The 22,437-nt window shown below is 47.5% G+C and overlaps 1 protein-coding gene across 1 annotated transcript in view; it reads left to right on the forward strand.

The window, feature by feature from the left end:
• The window catches only part of LOC105920830 (rap1 GTPase-activating protein 2), a 36,770-nt gene extending 17,766 nt beyond the window's left edge, over positions 1-19,004 (forward strand). The window contains 20 exon segments of the mRNA XM_036142662.1: positions 1,279-1,311; positions 6,747-6,995; positions 7,065-7,168; positions 7,866-7,944; positions 8,251-8,304; positions 8,396-8,479; positions 9,240-9,340; positions 9,528-9,657; positions 10,891-11,046; positions 11,224-11,295; positions 11,373-11,459; positions 12,435-12,581; positions 12,967-13,071; positions 13,148-13,239; positions 14,180-14,284; positions 14,355-14,442; positions 15,276-15,321; positions 15,401-15,471; positions 16,201-16,242; positions 17,067-19,004. Coding sequence (XP_035998555.1) covers positions 1,279-1,311; positions 6,747-6,995; positions 7,065-7,168; positions 7,866-7,944; positions 8,251-8,304; positions 8,396-8,479; positions 9,240-9,340; positions 9,528-9,657; positions 10,891-11,046; positions 11,224-11,295; positions 11,373-11,459; positions 12,435-12,581; positions 12,967-13,071; positions 13,148-13,239; positions 14,180-14,284; positions 14,355-14,442; positions 15,276-15,321; positions 15,401-15,471; positions 16,201-16,212 — 1,815 coding nt within the window. The 3' untranslated portion in view covers positions 16,213-16,242; positions 17,067-19,004.
• The last annotated feature ends 3,433 nt before the right edge of the window (positions 19,005-22,437 follow it).

Consider the following 22,437-nt stretch of genomic DNA (forward strand, 5'->3'; position numbering starts at 1 on the left):
CCACCATCCTCCACCGTCCTCCACCATCCTCCACCATCCTCCACCATCCGTCACCATCCGTCACCGTCCTCCACCATCCGTCACCGTCCTCCACCGTCCTCCATCATCCTCCACCGTCCTCCACCATCCGTCACCGTCCGTCACCGTCCTCCACCGTCCTCCATCATCCTCCACCGTCCTCCACCATCCGTCACCATCCTCCACCGTCCGTCACCGTCCGTCACCGTCCTCCATCGTCCTCCATCGTCCTCCATCGTCCTCCACCATCCGTCACCGTCCTCCACCATCCTCCACCATCCTCCACCATCCGTCACCATCCTCCACCGTCCTCCACCGTCCTCCACCGTCCTCCACCATCCGTCACCGTCCTCCACCGTCCTCCACCATCCGTCACCATCCTCCATCGTCCTCCATCATCCTCCACCCTCCTCCACCATCCGTCACCATCCTCCACCATCCGTCACCATCCTCCACCTTCCTCCACCTTCCTCCACCGTCCTCCATCGTCCTCCACCGTCCTCCACCGTCCTCCATCGTCCTCCACCGTCCTCCACCATCCGTCACCGTCCTCCACCTTCCTCCACCGTCCTCCACCATCCGTCACCATCCTCCACCATCCGTCACCATCCTCCACCGTCCTCCACCGTCCTCCACCATCCGTCACCATCCTCCACCGTCCTCCACCGTCCTCCACCGTCCTCCACCATCCGTCACCATCCTCCTCCACCGTCCTCCACCGTCCTCCACCATCCGTCACCCTCCTCCACCGTCCTCCACCCTCCTCCACCGTCCTCCACCATCCGTCACCGTCCTCCACCGTCCTCCACCATCCTCCACCCTCCTCCACCCTCCTCCACCGTCCTCCACCATCCGTCACCGTCCTCCACCGTCCTCCACCCTCCTCCACCCTCCTCCACCGTCCTCCACCGTCCTCCATCGTCCTCCACCGTCCTCCACCATCCGTCACCGTCCTCCACCGTCCTCCACCATCCGTCACCATCCTCCACCTTCCTCCACCGTCCTCCACCATCCGTCACCGTCCTCCACCGTCCTCCACCGTCCTCCACCATCCTCCACCGTCCGCATGTTTGCATGTTTGTCTCTGTGGATCTGCTGCTTGCTGCACTTTAACGCTCAGCTTAGAGTTTGTTCTGCGACCAAAGGAGAAAAACCTGCTGGCGTTTTAATTTAAGTGACGTTTCACGCTGTAGAAACGCCTGTTTTAGTTTGATTCAGCTGTAAGGAGTTGTTTAACAGACGTCTGTGTCTCTGTTTCAGGACGATTACATTCCTTACCCGAGGATCGAGGAGGTGAGACACAAACATCTGAACGTCGTCATATCCGTTTAAAACATGTCAGGCACAGTTTGACCTGCTTTAGAAATATTCTGCTGGTTTCTTAAATACCTGGCTTTTAGTTGAAGGTCTGATCAGAATCACCTGATGCGACCCAAAATGCTTCCTCCAGCGGTGAGGATGCGCCTCAGACCAGGGAGGGAACCAGCAGCGTCTCCTCAGCCAGCAGAACCAGGCGGCACCGCCTAAAAACCCAGAATCCTAAAAACCCAGAATCCTAGAATACTGCACCAGCAGAACCTTGCTACTTCCCACATGTTTGTCCTGTGGATGTCAGTTATTAGCGGGGATTCAAACCGACGCACAGAGCAGCCCCAGCATCACTGTCCTAAAACTCGTCTATGGTATTAAATTAGATTAAATACTCTTTTTTAATGCTACCATATAAAGAGATGAAGAGAAACCCAGAGGACACAAAGGCCCGACCCGGCCGTGCCCGTCTGGGTTGGGTCGGCACCAGAACCACCCACAGGTTATTTCTCTCATGCTCAGCTGTAAACTGTCTGCACAGACATGCACCGAGTGCAACAAGCCAGACAGGAAGTGATGTAACACGCTGCAAAACGGAACTTAAAGTAGGTGAAAATGTTTGTAGAATTAGTGTATTTATCCTTGATATGAGCAGGTGAATCAGATTATCTGCCAATGGAATAAGATTTTTGCACTTAAAATAAGAACAACTAATCTCCGTTGTCTTATTTCAAGTGCAGTTTATCTAATTATCTTATTTTAGGGATAAAAACACTCCTTCCATTGGCAGATCATCTTATTTTTCTGCTCCAATCAAGGACAAATTCACTCATTTCAAGAAAGGTTTACTGATTTTTAGTTCTGTCTTTGCAGTGGACATCTTACCCACAATGCAGCTGGTCTTCCAGGAGTTCTGCCCGTCACAGTTAATATATTAAAATCTGTGCTGGTGTCGGCCGGCTGAAGGACGGAGTGACGCTTCCTCTGCGGTCCTGAGGAGCATCGTCTGAGCCTCTGACATCACTTCCTCCACGCCCGTTTCCTCCATCTTTAATTCGTCCTCACATGTTAAGTTCTGATTACTTAACATGTCCTACAGATGGGAACCGAGCACTGGACTTTAGAAACCTCAGGCCGGACTGGACTGGTACCTTTAGAACTTTCTCCAGAACATCTTTGGTCTCATAAGTTCCTCTTAAAATCACAGAGTTTCAGATAAAGTGTCATGAACCAGAAACAGAGGACCCTGAATTCAGCCAGACAAGCAAAAGGTTGTAATAAAAAGGTGATTTATTAACAAAGCCAAAAAACCAAAAGAGGGCACCAAGCCAAAAAGCAAAGAGGCAGTGTCCAAAAAACTTAAACAGTCCACAGCCAACAACCTAAAATAAACTGGTCAGAAGTCAGGCTGGTCTATTAACAAAAGAGCAGAACAGGTCAAATAATCCAGGTAAAAACTAACAGAATCAGGTTGGGTACAGGCAGACAGGATCAGACTTACCCCAGGCAGGAAACACAAACACAATGATCGGGCAGAGTGCAAGGAACAGAGGCAGGCATAAGTAGGGGAGTGAGCAGGTGAAAGGAATCAAACTAATTACCAGACTAAGTGGAGCTGATCAGGGAAGTGGCTGGAGGTGGAACTGAACTGACTGAATAACTACCATGTGAAAACAGGTTAAACTAAAACAGTTCAAGAACCAATCTGAAACACAAAATAAATTACAAGACCCAACCTAAGATGGAACTCAAACCAAGACTGAAACAGGACACAAGCTAAAATAGAAAACAATAACCTAAAAACAGAAATTAAAACTAAGGCAGGAACTCAAACTATGACAGAACCCCTCCCTCAAGGGCGGATCCCAGACGCCCCTAGAAAATCTGATACAAAAATAAAACCACCCAGACCGGGTGGGTGGAAGGGGGTACTGGACGGAGGGCCAGAGTCCTAACAAAAAGTCCAAACAGAAAACAACCCTCAAAAAGCAGCCCCAGTCCATGGGATGTCCCGACGAACAGACTCCAAACAGTCAGGATGTCCGGAGGGCGTCCTGGAGGACGGCCCCAGCGTGGCAGGGTCCCTAAAGGAAGATTATGCGTCTTTCGGCGGCCGGCGACGGAGCAGGACTGGAGGCGGCCGGCGACGGAGCAGGACTGGAGGCGGCCGGCGACGGAGCAGGACTGGAGGCGGGTCCCCCTGGACCGCTTCCTCGCAGGACTGAGGAACGCCGGCTGGAGGCGGGTCCCCCTGGACCGCCCCCTCGCAGGACTGAGGAGCGCCGGCTGGAGGCGGGTCCCCCTGGACCGCCCCCTCGCAGGACTGAGGAGCGCCGGCTGGAGGCGGGTCCCCCTGGACCGCCCCCGTCGCAGGACTGAGGAGCGCCGGCTGGAGTGCGGGTCCCCCTGGACCGCCCCCTCGCAGGACTGAGGGAGCGCCGGCTGGATGCGGGTCCCCCTGGACCGCCCCCTCGCAGGACTGAGGAGCGCCGGCTGGAGGCGGGTCCCCCTGGACCGCCCCCTCCGCAGGACTGAGGAGCGCCGGCTGGAGGCGGTGTCCCCCTGGACCCCGCCCCTCGCAGGACTGAGGATCGCCGGCTGGAGGCGGGTCCCCCTGGACCGCCCCCTCTCATGACTGAGGAGCGCCGGCTGGAGGCGGGTCCCCCTGGACCGCCCCCTCGCAGGACTGAGGAGCGCCGGCTTGGAGGCGGGTCCCCCTGGACCGCCCCCGTCGCATGACTGAGGAGCGCCGCTGGAGGCGGGTCCCCCTGGACCGCCCCTCGCAGGACTGAGGAGCGCCGGCTGGAGGCGGGTCCCCCTGGACCGCCCCCTCGCAGGACTGAGGAGCGCCGGCTGGAGGCGGGTCCTCCTGGACCGCCCCCTCGCAGGATTGAGGAGCGCCGGCTGGAGGCGGGTCCCCCTGGACCGCCTCCTCGCAGGACTGAGGTGTGGGGGCCAGTGCTGGACCCTCGGCAGCCGGAGCAGCAACGCCAGTCAGGCCTCCGGCGACAGAAGACCAGGGGAAACCACCCTCAATAAAGACCTCGGTGGCTGGCATGGCAGGACCCTCTGATGCCAGTAAAGTGGGAGGGCTCTGAGTGACTAGCAGAGCAGCAGCAGGACCCAAGCAGGTTTGGGCCGTGGTGTGCGCCGCACCCTCGTTGGACGCCGGGCTGGCGTGCGCCGCACCTCGTTGGACGCCGGGCTGGCGTGCGCCGCACCCTCGGTTGGACGCGGGCTGGCGTGCGCCGCACCCTCGTTGGACGCCGGGTGCTGGCGTTGCGCCGAACCTCGTTGGACGCCGGGCTGGCGTGCGCCGCACCCTCCTCAGCAGCGGGTGCAGGGGCAGAGGCAGAGGGCCGACCCCCCTCGGCAGCAGGTGCAGGGGCAGAGGCCGGACCCCCCTCGGCAGCAGGTGCAGGGGCCGAGGCGTCAGCCGGACCCCCCTCGGCAGCAGGAGCCGAGGCGTCGGCCGGACCCCCCTCGGCAGCAGGGGCCGAGGCGTCGGCCGGACCCCCCTCGGCAGCAGGGGCCGAGGCGTCGGCGGACCCTCGGAGACAGAGGCAGGAACAGAATACTGAGGCCCCAGCTGGTCTCTCAGAAACAGGGACAGAGTTATGATTGTGGCTTAGGAGCAGCGGGGTGATTGAGGGGTGATGTGTTAGAATGCCTGGAGGGTCCTAACCTGTAATTTCTCCTCTAGCTCCTTTAATTTAGCCTCTAATTCAGGTGTAATAATGGTAAATTAAAGTCTCTCTCAGCTTCTTAATGATAGGAGCAAAAGTCCTTATTTTGTCCTCCAGTGATCTATAGTCAGCATCTGGAGTGACACAAGGAGTTGCTGTAGGTGACTCAGCTCCAGAAAAGAGAGAGCTCCGGTCTTCTGGGCATGAAGGCGGGCAGAAAGCGGCAGCAGAGGAGACAGAAGCAGTGCCCGAGGTGACAGCCAGACCGGCCGCTCTGTGTTTTCGACAGGGGTGTGCTGCTGCTAAAGAGGTGCCGTCTAGGACCGACACCAGGAGGACAGATAGCGAGCCGGGAACCTTCCAGTGATGCTGCCAGCATCATGGATCTGCCAGAGAGTAAGCTCCGGGCTTGTGGCGGGCTCATGTCCAAAAATTAAGAGGGGGAAAAAAAATACAAAAATATCCCCAGCAAAAAATATATAAAAAAAAAAAAAAAAAGTGCTTGTCTGGCGAAGGGTCTGATTATGGCCCGATCATTCTGTCATGAACCAGAAACAGAGGACCCTGAATTCAGCCAGACAAGCAAAAGGTTGTAATAAAAAGGTGATTTATTAACAAGGCCAAAAAACCAAAAGAGGGCACCAAGCCAAAAAGCAAAGAGGCAGTGTCCAAAAAACTTAAACAGTCCACAGCCAACAACCTAAAATAAACTGGTCAGAAGTCAGGCTGGTCTATTAACAAAAGAGCAGAACAGGTCAAATAATCCAGGTAAAAACTAACAGAATCAGGTTGGGTACAGGCAGACAGGATCAGACTTACCCCAGGCAGGAAACACAAACACAATGATCGGGCAGAGTGCAAGGAACAGAGGCAGGCATAAGTAGGGGAGTGAGCAGGTGAAAGGAATCAAACTAATTACCAGACTAAGTGGAGCTGATCAGGGAAGTGGCTGGAGGTGGAACTGAACTGACTGAATAACTACCATGTGAAAACAGGTTAAACTAAAACAGTTCAAGAACCAATCTGAAACACAAAATAAATTACAAGACCCAACCTAAGATGGAACTCAAACCAAGACTGAAACAGGACACAAGCTAAAATAGAAAACAATAACCTAAAAACAGAAATTAAAACTAAGGCAGGAACTCAAACTATGACATAAAGACGATAAAAATGAACCTTTTCTCTTCTTCTCGCTGTTATATTGTAAAAAAAAAAAATCACTGAGCTGATGCAGGAATGAGAAAACCAGAGAGGAGAGTTTGGACCAGTGTTGAAGGTTAAAGCTTCAGGAAAGCACAGGAACCAGAGGACATGCGGCAGCAGCATGATCTCACCATGCTACATCTCTACAAACACGGTTAGCTCAGCAGAGGAAGCTTTTAGGCGTCGTGATACCGCCTCGGCAGAATTCACATAACTGCCTTCAGGACCTTCTGCCCATTGATGCTAATTTAAAGCTACATACATGTCGGCTCTGGGGATGATTCACTCACCGCAGCATGCTGGGGGCTCGAAACTAAAAGATGAATCTGTCTCATAATTATTTGAACTCTGAGGGACATAAAGGGATGAAGATCCAGGCGAGGGTGGACAGGGCTGGAGGCAGGAGAGCCGTGAGGAGGACAGATCGGTTAGAGAACAGAGGAGAAATGTCTCCATCACACGTTCATGACTCCATCAGGTCTCCGTGTGGCGTCCTTTAGGCGTGACAGAAGCGTGTTGATGTTGCAGGTGCTGGAGAGGGGGGCGCCGTACCCGCAGGTCATCCTGCCTCAGTTTGGAGGGTACTGGATCGAGGATCCTGAGGCTCCAGCTCCTCCTGTGCCTCCTCCAGCATCCCTGGAGAGCAGCGGTGAGGAGGTGGAGGAGGGAGGAGGAGGAGGAGGAGGAGAGGAAGGTCCTGCCCCAGGGGATTATGGGTACCAGCTCGAGGAGATCAACGAAGCAGCACGAGCGTACAGGAAGCACTTCCTGGGCCGGGTGAGGATCTGAGTGAGTCCAGCTTCAGGGTTTGATCCTCAGCGTTTCTGACGTCTTCCTGCCTTTCAGGAACATCTGAACTTCTTCTGCTCAGCCGGCAGTTTGGGAAACCTGCTGCTGTCGGTGAGACACGAGGAGGAGAAGGAGCAGGAATACCTGCACGTCATCATCAGGTAACTTCAGGAGCACATTTCACGCCTGCTGTAAACCTGTTCACTCTCATCAGGACGTTTCATCGTTCTGTGTTAAACGATGCTTAGAACCGAATAAGTTAATTAATATAGCTCCACTGAACCACTGCTGACAAAAGCCTGGTGGACTCCAGCAGATCATGGTGCCTTCAGGTGTCTCTGTGGTGCCTTCAGGTGTCTCTGTGGTGTCTCTGTGGTGCCTTCAGGTGTCTCTGTGTTGCCTTCAGGTGTCTGTGTGTTGCCTTCAGGTGTCTCTGTTGCCTTCAGGTGTCTCTGTGTTTCCTTCAGGTGTCTGTGTGTTGCCTTCAGGTGTCTGTGTGTTCCCTTCAGGTGTCTCTGTGAAGCCTTCAGGTGTTTCTGTGTTGCCTTCAGGTGTCTCTGTTGCCTTCAGGTGTCTCTGTGAAGCCTTCAGGTGTTTCTGTGTTGCCTTCAGGTGTCTCTGTTGCCTTCAGGTGTCTCTGTGTTCCCTTCAGGTGTCTCTGTGGTGCCTTCAGGTGTCTCTGTTGCCTTCAGGTGTCTCTGTGGTGCCTTCAGGTGTCTCTGTGTTCCCTTCAGGTGTCTCTGTGGTGCCTTCAGGTGTCTCTGTTGCCTTCAGGTGTCTCTGTGGTGCCTTCAGGTGTCTCTGTGTTGCCTTCAGGTGTCTCTCCGTTGCCTTCAGGTGTCTCTGTGTTGCCTTCAGGTGCCGTCTGAAAACCGTCCACCACAGGTTGGCCCTGGCGGAGCTGCCGGACATCCCCAGCGTGCCGGATCTGGCCAAGGTGCTCATCTCTTCTTTGACTTCTCATAAAACTGAAAATAGATTTTAAGCCGTTTCAAACTTCAGCAGCTGCTCTGGAAATTAAAGCGTCTAAAACTAGAAGTGTTGGTTTTATTGAAGAATCTAAATTAAGCCAAACAGATAAATAATATGTTGTATGTGTCATTATTTAGAATTTAAATTTAGTTTTAACTTTAATGGATGTTTTACTGAACAGAAACTAGTTGGTGAATTTATGCTGATACTTCATGGAAAGTGATTTCAGAAACCTTTAACGCTGGCTGTGCCCTCTGTCTTCCTCCTGAAGCTTCTGTGTGATGAAGCAGCGTCTCTGCGCTTCAGTCCCGTCCTCTACCCCAAGGTGAGCTCGTTAACGTCTCAGAGGCCCTGCTGCTGAAGCCCTCGTTAACTCGTTAACTCGTTAACTGATCCTGGTCCTTTCCCGCCTCCAGGCCTCTCAGCTGATTGTGAACTACGACGAGCATGAGGTCAACGACACCTTCAAGTTTGGAGTCGTCTACCAAAGGTTTGGGCAGGTGAGCGCCGACATATAATTAATAATATAGTCAGTCTGGTTAGGACATTAAATAATAGAAAAGGCTGTTTTTATTGGGATATTCAGCACTGATTGATACTGAAAGGAAATCAAACTGAAAAATGCAACAAGAGACGAGCCTTTAGTCTGGCTGTTGCATATTTAAATATATAAACATTAAATTATCTATAAACTCCACAGAGACACTTTTATCTCTGAGGTTTGTTTCTTCAGCCAGACACCAGGAGGCGCTGCACAGCGACTGAAATCAGATCAGTTTAAAAAGGATAAATCAACTTTTCTGGTCCTTATTCTGATTTATGACGTCAAAAATATGTGAAAATGTTTCTGGGCCGTGTTTGATCTTCAGGCAGCATTGAGCTGATTGGTGGATCAGGGACCAATTAGTGACCTTAACGACCTCGTTAGGCTGATTGTCCTGACTACACCCCACAGGCCTGTTTCCTCCAAGCCTTTTGGATGAAGCATCATTAAGAAACAAGAGAAGAAGTCCAGTTGTGTCCTGCTGAAGCATTTAGGATGGGAGAGAAGTTAAAATGCAACCAGCCAGCAGCTGCAATCCGACACTCCTTCCTTCATTTGGCTCAGACACGCAGAAAGAAACTATTTCACCTTTTTCTGACTGAATGTGACGATGTTTAGTTTTAATAACCAGGAAGCATTCAGACGCCTCACTCAGCCGTTACCTGTGAATGTGTGACTGAGGGGGGGGGGGGGTGCTGGGTGTCACCTGTCGGCAGGTGTCCGAGGAGGAGCTGTTCACCAACAACGAGGAGACGCCGGGCTTCACAGAGTTCCTGCAGCTGCTGGGAGACACGGTGGAGCTGCAGGACTTCAGGGGGTGAGGAGAGCAAATTCAGAAACCTTCAATCATGTTTGGATTCATTAAGGATCTTAAAGAATAAAAACCAAAGTAAAATAATTCAGTAAAGTCTTGCAGCTCTTCAGATGGATGTGCTGACAGCGTAGAGCTCTCTCTGTGAGGAACACGGAGGTCCAATCACAGCGGTTCTGCTCCCCCTCTGCAGGTTCCGGGGGGGTCTGGACGTGTCTCACGGTCAGACGGGTTCTCAGTCCGTCTACACTGTCCACAGAGGACACGAGATCATGTTCCACGTCTCCACCAAGCTGCCGTTCACTGAGGGAGACTCGCAGCAGGTAGACGGCGGGCCGTAAACCTGCAGAACCCCGGAGGGTTCTGTTCGGTCCGGTTTACCACATTTTAACCATAAATAGTCCTGAGTTTCTATCAGACTGACTGTAAAATGAAATGTGTGACATCAGCTAACTGATTTTAATTAGCAGAGAACAACTATTGTTATTCCTACAGTCGCCATAAGAATGAAATGTTTAGATAATTCTGCTCTAATAAAGGCAGTAGCCCAGGGCAGCATGAGAAGGGGGCGGCTCAGCGTCACAATGATAAAATTAAACTCTGTTCTGTTGGTTCCACCATGAGTTAGTAGTTCTAACTGGTTAATTAGTCAGGCTAGCCTGCAGTCGGCTGCAGCCTCGTAACAAGCCACTGATCCGGGTCTGGGACAGGATTAAAAACTGCTGCTAAAAGCTGATAATTCACACAGCCACATGTAACGGTGTGACGTCTGCAGCAGACATGATGACAGCGTGTTAGCCGGTCTTTAAACGTTACAGATGATCTACCTGTAACTCTGTGACGTCCTCCTCTGCTCTCACCTGGGGTCCCACAGGGCTCTGCTTTTGGCCCCCTCCTTTTTCTGCTTACAGGAACATGGAATCTCTTCTCATTGTTACGCAGATGATCCCCAGATTTATGTCACACTGAAGAAAAATGAGCCCCCTGTTTTCATGTTTGGATAAAATAAAAGCCTGAACTTTATTAAGTTTGAGAAAAAGGCCGAGGTGATGGTCTGCAGCTCCGGTGTAAATCCAGATCCTTGACCAAATGCATGAATTGTTACAAATTACTAAAATTACAAATTATTAAAGTGGAGCCAGTTCATTGTTACAACTCGGTTGGTTTACCGTGATAAATTCATAAAGAAGTGATTCTCTCAGAGGGTGAAACGTCTTTTAACCGGCATACAGGCGTTTGACCACATTTCTATTTAATCCTCCATGATTTATAGTCCTGCTATTTTAATATAGATCTGTTTTATTTATTTCAAGTCTTATTGTTTATAATATTGATATGATTTGACGCCACATGTTTATCAATCACGTTGGGCTGTAGGTGCTTAAAGTGTTGTATAAATAAAGCCAGTATGGTATCTACGTAGTTAGTAAATGAAATGACCTTTTTTCTGTCAGACAGAGAATGCCTTAGAAATGGAGCAGATAGAGTTTTATTCAGTGTTTATAGGACAGTTCAGCATGTTTTAACCGGAGGCTTCACCTGATGATGTCCCTCAGCTGCAGAGGAAGCGCCACATAGGAAATGACATCGTGGCGGTGGTGTTCCAAGAGGAGGCCACGCCCTTCGTCCCCGACATGATCGCCTCCAACTTCCTGCACGCCTTCATCCTGGTGCAGGTGGAGGAGCCGTGCTCGGACAACACCCGCTATAAGGTACAGGTGATGAGCCGAGAGTCAGCTGCAGACAAAAATAACATAATGTGAGATAAAACCTCACAGATCTGAGGTCACAGTGAAGATCAGAGTCATGGAAAAGCAAAGCAGAGCTCCTCAGCAGTCACAGCTTCATCTTAAAGTCCACCAACCTAACGGCGTCTAAATCTCTGACAGGTGTCCGTCACGGCCCGAGAAGACGTTCCCCCGTTTGGGCCACCGCTCCCGCATCCCGCCGTCTTCACAAAGGTGAGAATTTGGACCTGAATGAGCCGAAAACCTGACTTTAGCTGCTCTGAGCTCACATCAGTGTTTTTATTGCTCAGGGTCCAGAGTTCAGGCAGTTCCTTCTCACCAAACTCATCAACGCCGAGCTGGCCTCCTACAAGAGCGACCGCTTTGCCCGGCTGGAGGTAACACAACACAATGATGCTAAAAGTGGCTTTTTTCATTATGTTGGAAACTATGATTTTTTTTACATCATTATCCACAAATATCAACATCCCATCCATCCTCTTTTTTGAAACCTCAAAATAGACATAAAGGGCGTTTCTTTAACGATGACATCATATTTCCTACAGTAGATCTTTATCAAAAATAATAACTTGTCTTTTTTCATAAGGCCAGGCAACATTTGTGGCTCTGAACCAGTTGGACTGAAGGAAAAATGACTCTTTAGACGGTAAACGCTGCAGAGCCCTGGTATAGAAAATGGTTTCTTGTAGCATTTAAATCAGCGTCCCAACCTTTGAGATTAGATCTCAGTGTTGCAGTACTCGAGTCTGAGACTCGATCTATATTCAGATCATTCTGACTTGGAAATTGAGAAAAAGACTCAACCTTTTTTTATATTATTAGGCTTTTAATATGTCATTAGAATATTATTTGGTGTATGATTTTAATATCTAAATTATTAGTGCAATGTGGTGGAGTGTGTTTTTTTTTTTTAGTTTGAAAACATGTAGGCTATGCTTACTTTAGTGCGGAACTTGGACTCGACTCGGATTTTTTTTTAATGACTTGGACTTGAACACTGGAGACTCGAACCTGGACTCAGACTCGAGGCATGGTGACTTGACTACAACACTGTTAGATCCTAATGGAGTGGTGGGGGGGGGGGGGTAACTTGTTACTCCTGTTCTCTGCCAATCTTTCTCCTCTTTTTCTCTTTCGTTTCCGTCTCCATATTTACTACGACTGAATAAATCCCACAGTAATTTCTAATGGTGTTCTCTGCATCATGAGGTGGAGCGTTGCTGTGAAGGTGAACCCGCTGAGCGTCCCTCTGGGGGGGGGGGGTCTGCGCTGCTGGACGGGTCACATGACCAAAGATCAGGTCCTGATCTTCCCATGAAGAAGAGCTTCTGAGATCTCCTGATTGTTTGCAGGAGCGGACGCGCTCCGCCCTGCTGGACGGCCTCCTGGATGAGCTCCACAGACGCTCCCAGTGCATGCTGGGATTGAGCCCAGGTCTGGAGGAAGAGGCACGAGGCGAGAACGGCCACGCCCACGGAGGGCTGCTGGAGTCCATCAAGGTCAGTGCGAGGGCGTCTTCACCTTTCACCGTTACTCCCCCCCCTCTGTGTGTTTCAGTACCATCTAACAGCAACACGCTGAGTTTTCAGCCACATTTCATTAATGTTCCTAATTCAGGTAATGTCAGAATTCACTTTGGGACAACTGTTAGTTTTCACTCTTTAACCAACGGGTGTATTATAACAGAGAGCTGTGGTTATAACGGTGCTATTGTTCCTGCTCCAGCACACCTGCAGCTAACGGAGGCCTGCAGAATGAGAGCAGGTGATGCTGCTCAGGTGTGATGGAGCAGAGCGTCTACAGGTGATGCTGCTCAGGTGTGATGGAGCAGAGCGTCTACAGGTGATGCTGCAGAGCAGATTTAAAGATGCTGTTTCCCTTCAGAGAGCCATGAAGGGCCGCAGCATGTCCATGGAGGCCATGTCGCGGGGAGGGGCGGGGCTTCCCACCAGTCTGAGCGGCGGAGGTCTGGCCCACCTGAGCGTGGAGGTGAGCAGAGCCGCTCTGGACTTGATGCTGAAGGTTTCCTGCTGTTAGCAGCTGATTGGTTTGTTTCTGTTCCCAGAACAACGTGAAGTCTCCGGTGAAGAGGCGCTCCGGTCTGTTCCCCCGCCTGCTCAGCGTCGACAGCCAGACAGACAAACACAGCCACAGGAGGTAACGCCCACCTGTGCAGGTTCCCACCACCTGTTAGAGCAGGCGTGGCCAAAGGGCCGCCCGGGGGCCATTTATGGCCCCTGTACTGATTCTGCCCTCCTCCCTCCATCTGCATTTCAAGAAAGATCTGGTCCACCAGCACAGGTGGCTAAATGCAGATGGAAGATTTTATCTGTTAATTAGGACAAAATTATTACAGAAAAGTTAAAATCCTACAACTATAAATGTTAAGTATAACAAAGTATTCAGCTTTTAATAAACACACTTTAGACATTCTCTTTAATTTCATAGTAACATCTATCCAACATTTAATTACTCAAACACAGACTTCGGTGCATTAAAATCTGCTTTGAATTAAATTATTAAAATTGGCTGATTAGTGTTTTTGAGTTACGACCCTAATACTGTACTTATGTTGCTAGACCAAAAAGAGTTCAGTTTATTATTGTTAATGAGTCAAATTAAATTATTCAAAGTAAACTGGATGAATACAACAAATGAGAAAACCCCTTTTTAAAATTTAGGATCTATAAAAATTACACGTTCATTTCCTACAAGAAATCTAATTTATTTATTTTAAATGGTCATATTTTGTAGAGTGTTTTGTTAATTTTTCAGACCTAGAGTTCCTTTCACTTGACGATTTTACCCATGTAATGAAAAGTTTTGACACCCCTGTTAGAGGGAGAACCAAAAGGCTTTTTGATTTTATTTTAATGCAGTTAGAGGAGAATATTATCACATCGTCTGCGAACCGATTGATTTTTTTACAGTCTGGCATCTGAAAACAAGACAAGCCTGCACTTATATTTAGTCCAGAGTTCCTGTCAGCTCAACCCAGCTGGGACCAGAACCTTTGTGGTTAACTGGGCTCGGTTCTGCTGTGGTTCTGCTCTGTTTACCTGTCGGTTCTGCTCCGGTTCTGCTCTGTCACTGTCAGCCTCCTGAGCGAGCAGCGCAGCTTCGACTGCTGCCACCCGATGCTGGAGGTGAAGGCGGAGCTGCCGTCCAATCCCAGCTCTCCGGAGGCGGGACAACGGGACAGGTGAGCTTCACTCTGTCTCTGTCTTACTGTAACCGATGCAGCAGTAGCAGGAACGTTCCTGTGTTCCCAGGGTTCAACCAAAGAAGGAGAGCAGCAAGATTTCCAGATCTACATCCAGCTCCTGCAGCTTCAGCGTTCCTGCTGACGACGCACACCTGGTGAGACGGACACCTTCAGCCTGGTGGCTGTTACACCTTCACGGTGAAAGGTTTGAGCTGTAGTTCTCAGTCTGGCCTGTAGATGGCGTCAGGGCGGTTCCTGACTTCCACCATCCCTGGATGGAGAGCTCAGATCTGAGGTTGTTGGACCATCTGCAGGTCCGATGGTCAGGATGCAGAATCTGTTTTTAATAAATGTCAGGTCTAAATACCTAAAACATCATACAACACAGGGAAAGAAAGGCACAAAGACAATTAGTTTGGTTCCATTCTCGAGGAGAGTAGGAAGACATCGCACAGTTACAATCTCCAACCCACTCTGCCGGTCTCAGCGTTCTCCTCGGTTTTATTAAGTTTGGGGCGTTTCCCTAGTTACAGGACTGAGGCTGTACTGAAGGGTGGGGGAACAGGTAGTTTACAGCCTCAGTTGTCAACAAAGATACACAGCTGAGTAATCACGTCCAGTCAGCACATAATCTTGTAGCTGAGTCTTCTAGTTTCAGGAAGGGAAGAAACAGAGTGTCTTCTGTTTCTTCACACAGACATGATTAAGCTATAATGTGAGTAATATGATTATATCAGAAGCTTACATTACTACATCATAACAAGATAAATTGGTTAATGAAGTATAAACATTAATCCCAACAATAAACTAAAGGATTTTAAACTCACCTTGAGGTCGGGTGCAGTGGTTTCCGTCATGGTGGATCCTCAGGTTCTCAGGTTTACCTGTAAGGTTCTGTGTTTAGAGGAGGATTCAGGGTCAGAATAGTTCAGAACCTTTCTGCTGTGGTTCTGATCTGTGATCCTGAAGCTTCCTCTCTCCGCCTCAGACTGCAGAGGCGTCCTTCCCGCTGATCATCTGCCGCAGCCCCACAGGTTGGCTTCACCGCTCCTACCTCCATCATGTCCTCCTGCTTCCTGCACCTCGTCTCACTCCTTCATGTTCCTCTTCCAGAGCTGAAGAACAAGAACTCTCCCAGATCCAACCTGAAGTTCCGATTCGACAAGCTGACCCACTCTGCTGCTGTACGTCGGTTTGTCTGGACCAATCAGCAGCTCCGTGTGGCTCAGAACATCGCTGACACTAACGAACCTTTACTCTCCTTCCTGTGATCCAGAGTTCATTTCTGAGCTGGTCCTCATGGTTCTCCTGGGTTCTGGAGGTCTTTTTGAGTCTCATCTTTAGACTTTAGCTGATTCTGGTTCTGGTTCTGTCCTGGTGAGACAAATGTCTGGGTTTCCATCCTGGACCTGCTGCCTCTGGGACTGAAGCACTGATTCTGCTGAAGTCATTCAGTCATTAAAACCCTCCTCAGATCATTAGAACTGATATTTAGTTTCTTCTTTACTTGAATCTAAAAAGAATCTAAGAGAGTCAGACAGAAAATAGGATTCTACCTCCAGTTTTAAGCTGTTAGCTTAAAACTTAAAACAGTTTTAAGCTGTTATCTTAAAACTCGGCTCAGAATGAATGATGGATCTCTCGGGTCCTGAACCGGGTCTTTGATTGGTTGATTCTGGGTCCTTTCACATGGAGAGGGCTCTTCTTCTTCTGTCCTGAAGCTTTTTTTTTACAGCCAGATGGGACTGGTGAGTGTTCTGGAGGACCTCCAGACACCTGGAGAACTGAGGATCCAGACCGGTTCAGCAGCAGAACCGGATCACAGGAAGGGAAACAGGAACTACTGAACAACCTGAAACGTTTGATAGGAGTCGCTCTGATTTCTGACGGCTGCTCTGTCTGCTTTCTGCCAGCAGGGGAACTGAAGCTGAGGAGGTTCTGGGAGGTTCTGGGAGGTTCTGGGAGGTACGTACGGTTCTGCTCCACCCTAGAAGTTCAGCCTGTGAGACGAAGAGCAGGACCACCGAGGTCCTCAGGCTGGGCTGCTTCAGGCTGAGCTGCAGACAACATCAGCAGTTTTCACTGTTTCCTCTGCAGATTTTATCCATGTTTAGTTTTAAATGTGTAACAGCGAACAGAAAAGGTTAAAAAAATAAGTAGAAGAAGAAAAAGACAGAGAACATAAAGATTGTTGCAGATATTGAAGTCTGCTTTCTTCAGTAAACCTGGAACCTCATGAGCTCCACTTTCCTGGAGTGTTTCTGTCTTTGGAAACAATTAGAGTCGTTTGTAGATCAACGGTGAATTTATATCATTTAGACCGTTAAGATTTAGCGGTAATGTGTTTCAGTGTGTCAGCAACACCCAGACATTTGCTTTCATGGATCATCTGAATATTCACCTCATTAATCTGTATTTATGCTCCAGGTTCAGTCCACAGTTTATAAATAACTTTATTTGTTTTGGTCAGATTTAAGATTTTAAGACAATGATTTTAATGCATTAATTTCTGCAATAGCATCCTTTAACACTTGTTCTAAGTTACAAATGTCTGTGCCACTAGAAAACACAAACTTCATAGTTTTGCATATTTTGCAGATGTAATTAATATTTTTATGAAGAACTGAGGCTCTGATCCCTGAGGAGCAACAGAACCAACGTCTGCCTCTTAATGACCTTTAACTGCACTTTAACTCCACGCTCCTGATTCTGTAGTTAGAAAACTGCTTTTCCACGTTTTGTGTCGTCATGTTTCAGCTTTAATTCTTCTGTTTTGCAGAGAAGCAGGCGGAGGTCCAGCCGTCACACCACCAGGACCAGGAGACGCACCAAACTCCACCACCGTGTTCCCCGGTTCCTCCTGGGTCCGCCTGATGTCACAAAAACCCGTGGAACCGGCCCGGTTCTGCCGCAGAGACATTCTGTTGTTTTAATTGCTGAGCGTCTGAATTTAAACTGGTTCTGTGGTTCTGCTGGTGAAGGTTCTGTGGTTCTGCTGGTGAAGGTTCTGCTGGTGAAGGTTCTGTGGTTCTGGTTCGCTTCTGGAATGAAGCTGGAAGAGTTTCACAGCAGGAGGGGAAAAATAGTCAGCAGTGTTCCACAACGATCAGTGAAATGGTTCTGACCCGTTCTGAGATCGAGTCCAACAGGTTCTGATCCAGTTCTGCCCAGAGCAGCTGGTTGATCTTCTCCACCCTCCTCTTCCTCAGCGCCAGACTCCCAGCAGAAAGCGCTGAAGGAGGAGAGCTCAGACCGGCCCACAGCGAACCGACGGTTCCCTGGGCCAGAAGTTCTGGTCATCAGAACCGCTTTGTGCCGTGAGAGGACACACTGGACCTAAAACAGGCGGGAAACAGCAGGACCGACCCGGTCTGACCTGAAATGTGATGATGGAGCTCCAGAGACCCAAACCAGGCAGAACCCAAACTACCGGGTCGGGCCACATGAAACAGCAGCTGCTTGGTTCTGGAAGTTTATTTATACAGCACCAACGAATGTCACCTTACGGGTCCAGTTCTACAGAACCAGAGTCAGACATGCGGTCCGGTTCAGATTCTCTCACAGTCAGATTCAGAACTCAACAGCAACCCTTCCAGAACCAGAACCAGAACCAGGCTCCCTGGCCGTGTAGTGGGACAGAGCGGCCACAGGGCCAGGTGTACTTTCTACAGCGAGAATTAAAAAACTAAACGCAGCAAATAATCTGAGACTAAACGAGATGAAAGACGAACCTTAGAGGCTCCACACAGAAGGTCCTAAAAGCTTTCATCTGATCTGACTTCAGACACAGCACAGTTCCCCTGTCCCACGGTCAGTGAATGCATCGTGGCTGCAGGTCACAGAGGAGGGCTCCGTGTCACCTGGTCCACCTGGAGAGGAATCCTCCGTTCTCAGTCGGCATGCAGAGAACTGATTCACGTGTTAAAGCATCAAAAAGCTCCAAGTCCACATGTAGCCTGAGTGCAAAACATGTTTCACACGTGATCTTAGCATGTCACGATTCACACGCCTGAACTTCATGTGTTTTCCTCTGTGAACGCTGAAGGAGGCGTAATCTGACAGGGATCTGATGGAGACGCTGCAGCTTCATAAATATTCTGTCTTTAACGGATAGAAAAGAGGATCTCCTGGTTCTTCTGCTGCCTCAGAACCACCGGTTCTCTGAACGTCTCCGTTCAGCAGATTTATCTCTTTAAAAGCTCTGAGGACCAGAACGCTTCCAGGTCAGGTCGCCTTTCAGGCCGCTTCCTCTCTCTGTGTGATGAGACCTCAGCCAGAAGACGCTGGTTCTCCTCTGTTCTGGTTGTTCTGTTTTCAGAGGTGGGTAGAGCAGCCCAACATTTACTCAACTAAGAGTAAAAGGTAGTCAGCAGAAGAAATTAACCAAGAGTAAAAAAGTATTCAGTGAGGAGGCGACTCAATTACTGAGTAACTAATAACAGCTGATGATTTATTAGTTAAAAAATTATATAATCAGGCTGACAAAGGTTATCTGCTAATGCTGGTATTTTAAAGACAAAAGAAACAATTTTCAAAATCATTTGTTTCTCAACATTAAACTTGAAAGTAACACTTCCAGCAGTTAACGTATATCCAGAATATTAGAACAGAGCAAAGTACTTCTAATAATAATATCTACTGTTTACTGAACGTTCATCTGACCTCCAAACGGCTCAATGAGCTCAGCAGATAGATAATAACATTAAAATAACAAAGATTGTGAACAAACTAGAGGTCTCACTTTAACATAAACTCCAGGTTTTTGTCTCTCTGGAGCATTTTTGGTTAAAATAAGTTTGTTCTTTATTCATGAAATTACTCACAGCAGGTAGAGGAGCCAGAAACTTTACTTGTGTAATAATATGACTCAAGTAAAAGTAAAAAGTACAGTGCGTTAAAACTACTCCTAAAAGTACAGTTTGCTCAAAAAGTTACTAAAGTAAATGTATCTGAGTAAATGTAACTAGTTACTGCCCACCTCTGGGTTTCTTTTATCTGAGGATTAAATCCAGAAATGAACGGATCATTTTCAGACAGGAAATGTGAAACATCAGCGATCTTCATTCAAACATCTTCCCTTCATAAGACCTTGAACTCATCGTGTTGCGTTTAAGGTCTCAGGAAAGCGGCAGAAATCAGGTTTCTCTTCATGCTTTTCAGTGGATGTTAGGGTTACCAGAGGACAATAAATCTTCACTGCCATTTGAAGCAAAAAGACGTTTTTCACTGATGTCACTCAGCTGTGTGTGAACGCTGTATGAAGAACTAACATTTACCGGATTAATGCTAAAATCAGTATTTGCACTAAAACTATTCCATGTTGTATCAAGTCTTGTTGCAGGTTTTCTGAATAAAAGCTGCATTTTATGTTGTCAGGGAGCAGGTGGTGATGCAGAAACACAAAGATGTCCGTCAGCTGTGTTCGCATCGATCGTCATGAAGGAAAACTGTGAAGCGATAAACTTTCTGAGTCGTTTGCACTTTGATTGGTGTGTGATTATTTCTCCAGCAGCTCCTTTTCAGGCTTGTTAGGGTTTTAGGTGCAGACCTGAGTCTGCAGACGTAATATCTCTGCCAGGGAGCGTAGATATGATCAGCGCAGCATCCAGTCAGCTAAAGGAGAAAAACTGGATTCTAAAGAGGATTTAAATGCTGCTGCTGTGTCAGGGGCTGTAATGTGTGTTATTTGACCTCAGAAGGTCTATTTCAATTCAGTTTTATTTACACAGCAACAAATTCACAACATGTCATCACAGGGACCTTTACAAAGTCAGTTCAGTTAAATCCTGCAGACGGGTTGGTTAAACGTTTAATCTTCTAATTACTCCGAATCATTCGCTCCTCCTAGAAGAGCGCGGGGTTTTGCTTTAAAAATAACCTTTTACAGACACTAAATGATCACATTCTGGTTTTACATCCTATAAAAAGCAAAGATAAAGAGGCACTGTGACCATATGACACTAAAGGCTGGTAGAAAAACGGTTTTAGTCGTTTTTTAAAGGCATCAAACAGCAAAGCTGCTCCACAGACTAGGAGCAGCAGATTGGTTAAAGGTTGGCCATTTGGAGGCTGGTGCATGAATCCTCTGCAGGGAGGAGAAGAGCAGGAGGCGATTTGATTATCAGATTTACTAAGAAATCAGGCTGCTGCTTTCTGAAGAGCCTGCAGCCGTGAAAACGTTTCTCTGTCCAGACCGGTAAAAAAAAAATTACAGTGAGGAAACGAGACATGAATAATATTCTCTAGAGCTGCATCTTTTAGAAATATCTGATAAATAATAGTGACAGGAACGAGGAGAAAGCTCCATTTTACATCCATGAGCTTTTGGTTAAATAACCCAAGATATATTAAAAAGTCTGTCTGTACGTTACAAGCTAAGGGTCCAGTTCACTAAAGGTTTCAGTGAGTTTTTGGTTTTTCTCTCAGGTTCAGCTTCATCAACTGTGAAGAAAGTGATTCTTTTTCTAAGATTCAAATGAAGTTGATTTAAAGTGACAATCATGGGACTGAGAACACGACTCTTAAAAGCATTACAGACACAGGCTGTACATTTTCCATGCTTTTCTCTATTCTATTTTCTCTATTTTTACTTTTACTTTTCAGCATCAGCTCTCGAATAATCCCTATTAATTCCAGGTTGTGAGGCAATGAACATGAAAAATGCCAGAGGAGTGAATATTTTGTGAGGTACTACAGTTTTAGTTGAGCTGGTAATAAAAAAGCTGAATACGCAGAATTAAGTATGACATAAATCGTCCAATTATTCAAACATTCCTTTTGGGCTCTTTATTAACCCATTTCTATATTGTTGCTTGTATAAATTAATTAAAAATAAGAAAAAACATGTTCCAGAATGGTTTATTATACAAGATTATTTCAATAAACAAATTTCTGACAAACTTTTATTATTTACTGTTGACCCATAATCAGGACATAGTGGAGCAGCAGTTTACATCCCTCACCACATTATAGGATAATAACTATGGATCATTTATCGTACAGCAGAATAATTAGCATTACTCTTGAGATTAGATTGGGTTGAAGAACAGAATAGTCAAAAATATGTGACAGCCTCTGATATTTTATCAATTTTATTAAGCATTAAATCAGATCACTCAACAAAGAAAGATGCAATTAATCAGATTCATCATGTTCTGTACAAACTTCACAACAAAATGCATTTTACGATTTGTTTGGAATCCAGCACATGAGGGAACGGAGGGAAAAGACGCAGACATTCTTGGTAAACAGCAATTACGATCTAAGAACATAGAACTTCAGACTGCATTGAGTAAAGCTGTGAAAGATGTAACAGGAATATTAGGAAATAAAGGACGCAGGTGGAGACATGCATTCAAATATTTGTAAGACGGGAAAAGCAAAAAAACATCAGTAAATTATTACACATTTGAGATTAGATCAAAACACAAAACACAAAGTTATTGAAGGCAAACATCAGAGTTGTGTAACCACAGTTATTTGCCTTAATGTGTGCAGCATCCATGTAAAGCGAGAGCTATTGGGGCATTTGAGGGAGACCCGAGTAAAAAGTGTTCCAGTTAGCAGTCGGAGAAGTCGGGATAATACGGAGCCCTGAGGGGGACAATGGAGGGAAATAAAAAAAAATTAAAAAAGTACTTTCATGTGCGCAGCAGAAAGTAATTATTTTTTATTTCCCTTTAGGTACTGAGCACTGAAAGTGACACTGAAGGGAAATAAAAAATAATTACTTTCTGGTGCGCATGAGAAAGTAAAAGCAAAAGAAATTAAAAAAAATTAGGATTCCAATAAGATGATGGCCAGGAAAGCTGTTGTTTTGTTCATAGAGCCTCTTATAAACATCTATTAAAACTCTTATTTTCCACATGCAAACATCACTTTTAATTCGGTCCAGAGCTGCAGCCGCCACCTCACACGTGTCAAACTCAAGGCCTGCGGGCCAAATCCGGCCGGTAAAGGCAATTTATCCGGCCATCAAGAGCCAAAAAGGCACATCATGTCATAAAGTAGAGGCAGAAATCCTTTTAAATTGTATAACGTGCCTGAAACTGAGCCTCCTGTAGCAAATGTTGATTTTTTTTAACTGTGTAGTAACAGCATCCTGCCACTAGATGTTTTCCCACAACACATTAAAACAACCCAGAAATGTC

Source organism: Fundulus heteroclitus, chromosome 11, assembly GCF_011125445.2.
Source record: "Fundulus heteroclitus isolate FHET01 chromosome 11, MU-UCD_Fhet_4.1, whole genome shotgun sequence".
NCBI classification, from domain to species: Eukaryota; Metazoa; Chordata; class Actinopteri; order Cyprinodontiformes; family Fundulidae; genus Fundulus; species Fundulus heteroclitus.